The sequence below is a fragment of the Budorcas taxicolor genome, chromosome 5 (assembly GCF_023091745.1).
Source record: "Budorcas taxicolor isolate Tak-1 chromosome 5, Takin1.1, whole genome shotgun sequence".
Taxonomy (NCBI): domain Eukaryota; kingdom Metazoa; phylum Chordata; class Mammalia; order Artiodactyla; family Bovidae; genus Budorcas; species Budorcas taxicolor.
The window spans coordinates 88,824,492-88,834,824 of record NC_068914.1 but is presented as its reverse complement, the minus strand read 5'-3'; the positions used below and the strand labels follow the sequence as shown (position 1 = coordinate 88,834,824).

The 10,333-nt window shown below is 38.8% G+C and overlaps 1 protein-coding gene across 1 annotated transcript; it reads right to left on the bottom strand.

Annotated features, from left to right (window-relative positions):
- Positions 1-2,936: 2,936 nt before the first annotated feature.
- On the bottom strand, positions 2,937-7,466 carry LOC128047947 (lysozyme C, tracheal isozyme-like). The gene is given in 5 exon segments (XM_052640380.1): positions 2,937-3,003; positions 4,196-4,271; positions 5,903-6,067; positions 7,248-7,376; positions 7,379-7,466. Coding segments are annotated over 5 exon segments (525 nt in total).
- Positions 7,467-10,333: the final 2,867 nt, after the last annotated feature.

Below are 10,333 nucleotides of genomic sequence, written 5' to 3'. Positions count from 1 at the left end.
CATGGACTATACAGTCCTTGAAATTATTCAGGCCAAAATACTGGAGTGGGTAGCCTTTCCCTTCTCCAAAGGATCTTCCCAACCCAGGGATCAAACCTAGGTCTCCCACATTGCACGCAGATTCTTTACCAGCTGAGCCACAAGGGAAACCTAAGAATACTGGAGTGGGTAGCCTATCCCTTCTCCAGCAGATCTTCCCAACCCAGGAATCCAACTGGGGTCTCCTGCCTTGTAGGCAGATTCTTTACTAACTGAGCTATCAGGGAAGCACTTCAAAAAGTAGAAAACACTCTCTTTCGAAAGAGACAAATATATGAATAGATAAAACATGTCTATCTTATGGTTATAGGCTTCAGCCCTGGGACGCTCCAACATTTAAAAGTCGATCAGCAGAGAAACAGCCAGCCAAGAAGGGCTGAGAAGAAACCGTCAGTGAGGCAGAATATAAAGCAGGAGAAGCTGAGGAAGAAAAAGTTTTCAGAAGTAGCAAGTGGCCCACTCTGTCAAATGCTGCTGAGAGATCATGTAGGATGAACAGAAACCAGGTGGTCACTAGAACTGGCCCCAAGGCATCCTGGGAGGAGTCATGTTGGAGGCGTTTTCAGCTGAGTGAGGACAGCAGTCAAATAAAGAAGAGATGAAAAGAGAAAGGGAGGTGAGGACGTGGAGTGAGCGAATATAGATATCTCACCCCAGAAGTGTTTTTATAAAAGGGAGTCGAAAATGTTGTAGTTGGTTGCAGGGGTTAATAGTCAGCCGCCCGTTGCTCTGGCTAAGCCATGAGAAAATCACCATGGGAAAAGAATGAAAGCAAAATATAACAATACAGCATAACCCAAACAAAAGTACATCAGGTTGATTAGTTGGGGTCATCATGCCCTGCTAATCTAAGGAAAAACATGATGTGGCCCTTGGAACACCAGGTCAGCGCAAGTTCAGATCACTGCTTGTGCACACACCAAGATGTTTTCCCAGGATATTTTCCATATGCAGGTCTATGCCCTCCAGCTAGACGATACCCCTTGTATAAGAAAATAACAAAGATAGTTTAAAGTCATCAATAAAATGGGAGACATGACTGGGGACACAGGAGGCTGACTTCATCGCCGCACCACAGATGCTTTCTGTTGCCAAGACACTAAATAAAAGTGATGCTCCGAAGAACAGGGCTCTTGATCTAAGAGGTCTTGAGTCCCCTGGTCCCATCTTTAAAACTTTAATTCTGACTCTAGTTTATTGTTCCCAAACTGTGCATCTGCCACTTTTGATCCCTACCTGCTGCACTGGCCGAAGCAGTTAGAGGGTTATATAGAGCCTACGGAGAGTTCTTTGTAAGATGAAACGTTACCAGGGCAGCTCATTCAGTGATGGGGATGATCCAGCAAAGGGGGAGAAATTCAGGATGCAGGAAACCCTCAGCCTAAACTGGGGTAGAGAGAGGGCTGTGATGAAGACTGTATTTGGAGACTGTCATTTGAGGAGCAGAGGCCCTTCATCCCAGTGATGAAGGGGAAGGAAGGGAGGATGGGCCCAGGGAAAGATGTTAGCTCTGTTATGCTGGCCAGGAGGGGAGGATTCTGTATGAGGCTGCTTCTGTTCTGTCAGTGTAATATCATCTGACAGATGACTTAACTATAAGACAGACTCGAAGGTCATCTGCTGAGAGCAGATTATGGAAGGCCAGTGGTTGGTGTGTGTGCTGGGACTTTGAAAAAAGAGAAGTAAACAGGGACAGTCATTTTGGAGAGTGAGGACACCAGCACAGAAGCATTTCAGAGAAGTGACTGTGATGACCAGGTAGACTTGAGGGCCCATTTGAAATTTGTCTTTGTGAATTTTAAGTGAGGGGAAATCCTTGGTGTTCCATGGTTAGGCCTCTGTGCTTTCACTGTTTAGAGTAAGAAGTCAAGCCCTCTTGGGGAACTGAGGTCCCAGAAGCTGTGTGGCACAGCCAAAAAAGATTAAAAATTTAAAACAGTAAGTAAGATATCAGCATGCTTATGGATTTCTCTAGCAGTACCCACCTGTTTCAGTACAGGTGAGGATGTAGTAAATACTAAGTGTCAGATCATTATTTCCCAATACATACGTATTTCTTCAGAGGCATTAAATGGCTCTAAACAAAGGAAGACAAGGTATGAACTGCAAAGCATTTAATGAAAATGTTTTTCTTTTACAACATGCATAATTTCACATCAGTTTAATAGCAATTAATTCAATGCTTGCAAACTCATCTGCCTCTGAATTTAGTCATAATGCATGAATTTAAGCTAATAAAACTAAGGACAATCAACAGCTCATCTAATCCTTCTTTATATTCCTCCGGATCAGCAGGATGCATAAATGAGTTCTTTATAAAGGCTAAAATAGGTGGATGTATCAATTGTGAGTTTATTTTTAAAAAGCTGTGTAAATGCAACGTTTCTACTAAAACATTTAAACCAAAGGTCACACTTATGAAAACAAAATTCTTGATTGGGGCTGTTCCCATTTTTAGCCATTTGACGTTCTGCTCTTTTTGACTGAATAGATGAGAGTTCACATGCCTACACAGGTGGGACTTCGCCTAAGATCCATTTACCTAGAGATATTCTTTTGTTATATTTTCTTGAATATTAGGGAGTAGTTATATCATTCAAGATTAAGTCTGGGTTATCCCTTTGAAGAACTAAATGTACTAGAGATACATTTGATAATGAAGATTTTAGACAAATATTCACCAGCATTCGTTCTGTTAGCAAGCTGAAAAATCTTATAGGCCTAATATCAAATAAACACGTGAGGTAAACATCAAGCCTCTTAGAAGAAAGACCACGTGCTCCTGCTTCTGTAAAAACATTATTTGTTTGAAAGAGTGCTAGTATAACCTTTTACTCAACTGTTATTTCTTTAATATGAAAAACAGACAAAATGAGCTGAAGATGAAAACTCCACGGTTACACTCCGCAACCCTTAACATAACTCGTGAGATCTCGGTTTTGACAGTTGTTTTTCCATGCCACCCTATGAAGAAAGATGAAACAAATGATGATAAGATTGAAACATATCTTCATTGTGTTATACATACTTCAAATCCTTTGTGAGAACAAAATAGTTAATCAGTACATGAAATACAAGATACAGACAGATCCAAGTGTTGCTTATTTATTAACTGGAGACATGTATACCAAGGCCTTCACATCTCCCCAAGGCTTCACTAGAGCACAGAATGCTGAACACAAATGTTGAGTCTTGTGTAGTCCACAACACAACTGCAAAGTGTATTCCATATTTATTTACTTTCAAAATTAATTTCAAGAGATGACAAGGAATTGGTAGAGTGTGGAAAAACTTAAAAACTCTGGAATTCTTTCAAATAAATTGAGGTTAGAGTAGATTGTTTCTATGTAATACACTGTTTAGCATAAATCTTAATGTTTTAGATTTTCAATTTTCAATTCCCTTGGTCTTAGAGAATATTCCCACACTTTTCTCATAACAGTAAGATAAAACTGCTCCCTACCCTCCCACACACACCTGTTTTTGGCCACACCACATGGCCTGTGGGATCTTAGTTCCCCAGCCAGGTACCAGATCCCCTCCTCCTGCATTGAAAGCATAGAATCCTAACCACTAGGGAAGACCCCAGATCTCTCCTTTAATGCTTAACCCATATCTTGCTCTGTGAAGGGAACTTACATAGTGTTGAAGGTTCATTATACTTGAAACACAAACAAACTCAGAAAAAGAAATCAGATTTGTGGTTACAATTGTGGGTATTGTGGGTGGGGTGAGGGGTGGGGAATTGGATGAAAGCATTGAAAAGTACTACAAACCTCCAATTATAAGATAAGTAAACAATGGAGATGTGATGTACAACATGAGGAATATAATTAACACTGCTGTGTCTTACATATGAAAAGAGATTAGAGAATAAATCTCAAGATTTTTCATCACAAATTTTTTTCTTCTGTTTCTTTAATTTTGTTTTTTTTTTAATTTATTTTTAAATGAAGGATAATTGCTTAACAATATTGCATTGTGTTTCTTTAATTTTGTATCCATTGAGATCATGGATGTTCACTAAAATTACTGTGATAATCATTTCATGATGTATGTGAGTCATTATGCTGTACACCTTAAATTTATGAAGTGCTGTGTGTCAATTACATCTTAACAACACTGTATGGAAAACAGAAACAAAAAAAGAACATACCATGCTGTAATGCCTTGCTGACTGACAATCTTCTTTGCACATGCTACAGCTTGAGTGATGTCATCTTTCAGCAAAGCTGAAAAAGAGGTGGTGAGAAATGAGGACAACGTTCACAGAAATTCATGTGAATTTTAGGTTCAGCCAGCTTTATTCTCTTAGGCTGAGGAAAGAACAACTAAAATTATCTTTTTAAGAGTCCCTGTATCTGTGAATATTGGGAGAAAACTCTCTCTCTCCATTCTATCCCATTTGGCATGAAATAAAGCATTCTGTTTTTCATTTGCCAAAGTCATTGGAAGCTCTGGAACTGTTAACTAATATGCTAGAAGGTTCTCTTTTCACTGGACACTGTGAAAACAAAACAAAAACAAACAAGCAGAAACCAGTCTAGCAGTTTTTTGCTCAGCAGTTGGAAAATTTATTCCAAAAAAAGAAAAGTAATAAGTGAGGTACCCAAGATGTATGTATTAATACAGAGTTGGGTTAATACAAATTAATAAGATTGATATTTGTTGAGAAAAATGATATTGTGTAATAGTGAGCAAATTGTAAAGTAGTAAATATAGTACAATTTCATTTTTGTTGAAGCATATTGCTTACATGTTTGTATGTGGGTACAGATGTAGATTATATAGCTTTTTACATTCATGTACGTGAGTGATGTGTATTCTGAAAGAAGATGTGGATACCACAAGTTACTGTGGTCATAAGCCTCTGGGTAGTAGAACTTTTATTCAATGATCACAGATTATTGTATAATACAAATAATTTTTTAAACTAAACTAACTCTATATAAAAGATATGTCTAGAAACTAATCTTCTTTATTAGGAATTTTAATATTAAAAATGAAACAATATCAAATTTGCAATACTTCTCCAATATTTTATGCAATAAATATTGCATGTGCACACGTGCATGTGTGACTCTTTGCAACCCCATGGACTGTAGCCCCCCAGGCTCCTCTGTTCATGTTGATTTTCTAGGCAAGAGTACTGGAGTGGGTTGCCATACCCTCCTTCAGAGGATCTTCCCAATCTGGGGATTGAACCTCTATCTCATGTCTCCTGCATTGTCAGGAGGGTCCTTTACTACTAGCCCCACCTGGGAAGCCCTAACTATTGCATATGTTATCTCAGTTTTAAAAGGAACTCAATAGAACATTTGTTTCACCCCACTTAAAAACAAATCCATATATTAACTTGTTAGAATGACAGTGATTAAATAGGAAGTGTATGTTTTAGATATGCAAACTAAAGAATTAAGGAATGCAATGTGATAATGTTTCTAATTCACTTTAAAATCACTCAACAAAAAAAACCCTACTATATAATACATAAAAGAAGTAAATATGACAAAGTTGAAAAAAGACCACACAGCCAAATTATCCCTAAACCTCTCCCAAACCAGGTAAATTAGTAGGAATGGCATTGTTCTTTACAAAGCATCAACATGTCCAGTTATAATACAGTGATAGATCATTCCAACTCTTGTATGTCAGCAAACAGCAACCTTCTATGATACCAGCTTTTTAATTTCTTACTTAAGAAATTATGAGGTAGACGATAAAGCAGTTTCTAGAAGTTAAGATGGAGTTTTTCTGGGTCCCTCCTGAACTCTTCAAGACCTTTTCATTTGTACTAAATCTCTTTTCTTATAGGTACCACCAAATGGGCCCTGTGCCATCACTCAACATTATCTTATCTTACCACTGCAGGATACACCACAGCCATTAACTGCTTTGGGGGTTTTGCCATCATTACACCACCATTTGCTGTTGATTTGAAATATCCCATAATCAGTGCTTTTGCTTCCAGGATTATAGTTTATAGCTTGTGTGTTATAACGGCTTTCTCCATAGGCCAAACACATCCCTGAAGAAAAAAAGTATTATTAGTAATAAACAGCAACATCATATGACTTATATTTCATAGCACAATTCTATTTTACTAATGACTTATTTTAGGAGCATAAAGATATATTTTACTTGTAAATATTTTAACATTTGGTGTTAGGGGCCCTTAGGAGAATTCTTTTGTTAGCAAATCATTTGCTAATACTAATGAAACAAGATAACACGTTGTAAAAAATATTAAACTAGCTGTGTCTTCCATTGCTCCCATGCCCCTGGTAAGATTGAGCCTAGAATAGAAAAATCAACAGAGTGGTTAAACGGGTTTGGTCACTAGCAGCGATGCATATGCTAATGAAAAAATCTTTGTACTAGGAAAAATAAGGATTTACTAGGAGAAAGAAAATTTCTTATGATACCTAAAGGTGAATTTGGATACCAAATTACAATCCAGACAATAAGAATCATAGGACAGGAAAGACTATGTCATCCATCCATCCGTCTAGCCATTTGCTCATTTATTAAAAAATAGTTATGGAGCAGAACTGTCTGAATTCACTCTGAAAAATACAATGTTGACATTGACAAGTATGGACTTAAATACAAGGGAACTTTTCCTTAGGGCACATCTTGAATTCTGTGGAAGAAAATGAAAAATAATTAATGAACTAGAGTCAGAATAATAGAATGTTATCTCATGCTACATTTCAGGGATCCTTATGTAGATATTGACTGAGGAGAAATAGGTTCCTATAGTCCCTGTTCTAAGAGTTCAATGTAATTTTTTATAAAACGTGGCTGTTAAAAACCGGGCATCATGGTAGGGGGATTAAAAATGACAAAAATACTGCCTTACGCTTGCTTGCAGAACCCAGATTCCAAGCTGGAAATGGCTGAGGGCTGAAGTATATCTTGTAGTCACCCTACAGGTGCCAGCTGGCAAGTTTAGCGGCACTAGAGGAGTACAGCAAGACCTGGCATGCTTAGAATGGTGTAGAATTTGACCCTCCCATGCCTCATTCCTTCCCTTGGTACATCTGATTCTGAGCTGATGTTTTGAGCCATTGTAAATGTACAAACCCTTCAAGAAAAGAAAAAAAAAAAAAAAGCCATTCACTCAAAGTCCCTTTCTTCTTCTTCTTCCTCAATTCGTATCTGTTCTACAGCTGGCTATTTGGAAGGATGAAGAAGAGTTAACTTACAGTTTGCCAGGCTGACTCCCTTGTAGCCAGCCAATCCAAATTTCTTCAGAGTTCTGGCAAGCTCACACTTCTCAAATTTCTTGCCCTGGACAGCAACAGAAAGGACGAGAAGCCCCAGAATAAGGAGAGCTTCATGTTGACAGAAGCCAAATGTCCAAGTTGACCAGGTGAGCTGGACTTGGTATTTAACATCTTTTCACTTCCTTCTTTTCTGACCATTTTGGGAGCTCCACCCTTGGAGACATGAGGAAAGCAGGGATTGTTTATTGCTTCACTTACACTAAAAGTTTTGATGTCCTAAGAGTTAATTGCAAGAAAATAATGAAATGATATAGCTTGAAGACATTGCTCAGAAAGAAGTGGGATTAGCTCTATTGCCCAAAGAGGAACTTCCTCCTATTTTATTATGAATTTGAGCAACTAGGAGGAAAAAAAACCTGAATGAACATATTACACAATGGAAAATGTGCTCCCATCTTTGATTCACATTCATTTGCATTCAGTTTTTTATGTGCTTTCATTATGTTGTCTTCATCTTTTTCACTTAGAATTATTTTATGTACACTTTCCACAAAGAATGTGACACACTGCCTGTTGTTCTGATAGGCATATAGCTTTTAAAGCACCATGTTGATCACGGATTCCTATACTGACTCTTTTGGTTGTTTCTCAGTTCTTAATTTGTAAATCAATATTTTACTGTTATAAGTAAGCCTCATGTGAACATTCCTAAGTCCTTTCTGACAATGTCTTGCTTCACTTTTTCATGTTAGAACATAAAGAGTCATTGTAAAGCAAGAAAACAGTATAGTAAAACCTACAAAAGAGTAGCAGAATCATGCCACCCCAAAATCTTCCCCTTTGGCACAAGGATTATTTTGAGCTGAAGGCAGTTGAGAAGAAGCAGATTCAAGAAAAGTCCTCTTCCTCCCTCTATTTTCCTGGAAGTAAAACATAAATTTGTGCAGGAAGTAATCATTTAAAACACTAGACACTTATCAGCCCCAAGACAGCACCTGAGGACTCTGCAAAAGAGCCTTTACTGACTAGCTATTATCTTCCATTATTTTCTAATGTATTTATTGTCCCACAGTTCCCAACTCTTGGAAGCCTAGTACTCTGTTCTCTGACTTGTTGCTCACTTAAAAATATATTGTTCTTTGGTTAAGATAATCTGTAAGTCCACATTCTAGCTTTCTCCTTGAGTTAGTCATCCCTGCATTTCTTACAAGTATACATGAGATGTATATGTTAATATACTTGTTTACTTTTCTCTTGTTAATCTGTCTTTGGTTACAGAGCGCCAGCAAAAAACTGAAAAGGGTAAAAGGAAACACATGTTTCCTCCTGTACAGTTTCTAGTGATGAGGATGGGACTGTGAAAGGCTGGAACACTCCACTCTCCCTGGAGACTGCAGTTGAGATAAGGGATAACTGACAACAGACCAGGAGAAGGTAAGAGATCTTACCATGTCAGTCTCGCAACTCTCTGTCTATAGTGCCTAGTCAAGGGAGAAGGAGAAAGATTTCTCTTTGTCCCTTTCCAAATTCACAGTGGCAGGAGAAAAACATTTGTGAAAATGGATATTGAATCATGACTCTTGTGAATCTGATTTTGGTAATCAATACCTATGGTTACTGATTCTTGGCCTCCCAGATGGAGTCATGTTCTCCTTTATCATAAGGATGAAAAACTATAAGATGAGATTCTCCATTTGTTTTGTCTTCTGTATTGAGAGCTTGGCTTTATAACCAGTGAGAATGCGCCCTCTGGTTTCTGCCCCTTGTGGGGTACAGGTTTCTGTCACACTTGCATCTGCAGCCAGCTAGAAGCCTAAGGCATGAAGTGACAGGCAACATTCTCTATCCAAACAAGCTGGCTCTCAGGGAAGTGTGTCTTAATAAAGTGTCCAAATTCATAAGGGGCCTTTTTGGTCTCTACCTTCGTTGCCTGCTTCTGAGGGGAAAAGTCCCACAGCATTATCACTTTGCTGGTAACCCAGGTTAGGAGGTCAGTGATTTAAGATGTCTCACTTTGTGAGAGATAGAGGTTTATTTGTCACCTGAGACAAGGAAGGTCTGTGCTTTCTTAGGCTTTCTCTGCAGAGGCTCTGCATCTTGAGAAGGCTATATTTCTTAGAGAACACCACTTGTATCCATGGCTAAACCCTAATATTGGTTTTAAGCCATAAAAATACTCACTGGTTGGAGTCAGAACTGAAATAGATATAGTGAAGATTTGGGCTTTTACACCTAAAAGATTTTTTACGTTTTATTTGTTTATTCACTTATTTATGTGTGGCTGCTCTGGGTCTTCATTGCTGTCTGCAGGCTTCCTCTAGTTGCTGCTAGCCGGGGCTACTCTCTAGTTGTAGTGGGTGAACTCGTTGCAGTGGCTTCTCTTGTTACTGAGCATGGGCTGCATCCAGGCTCCCAGGTTCTGTAGTTGCAGAGCGTGGGCTCAGTAGTTGTGGCGCATGGGCTTAGTTGCCCCACAGCATATGGAATCGTCCCAGATCAGAGGTCAAACCCATGTCCCCTGCATTGGCAGGGTTCTTAACTACTTTACCACCAGGAGGTCTCTAAAAGGATTTTTTTAAGTTTATTTATTTTATTTCTGGCTGTCCTGGGTCTTCATTGCTGCGTGAGCTTTTCTCAAGTCGTGCAGAGAAAGTGCTGCTCTCTAGGGTGTGGGCTTCTCATCCTCATCGTGGTGGCTTCTCTTGTTTGGACCACAGGCTCTGGGGCACATGGGCTTCAGGAGTTGGGATCCATGGGCTCAGTATTGCAGGTCCTGGGCTCAAGAACATAGGCTCAGTCGTTGTGGTGCACAGGCTTAGTTGCTCTGGAGCATATGGGATCTTCCTGGATTAGGGATCAAACCCATGTCTCCTCCATTGGAAGGCGGATTCTTTACCACTGAATGACGAGGGAAGCGTGCTAAAAGGATTTTTAAGGGAGCTCTAATCTTAAACAAATGTCCTCTTGGTACCTATAGGAAGATCAGATTAAAGAAGAAAGAAAGGAAGAAAAAAAAAGAAGAGAGAAGTATATACAGAATACTTTGGCTGTATATATACGAAACA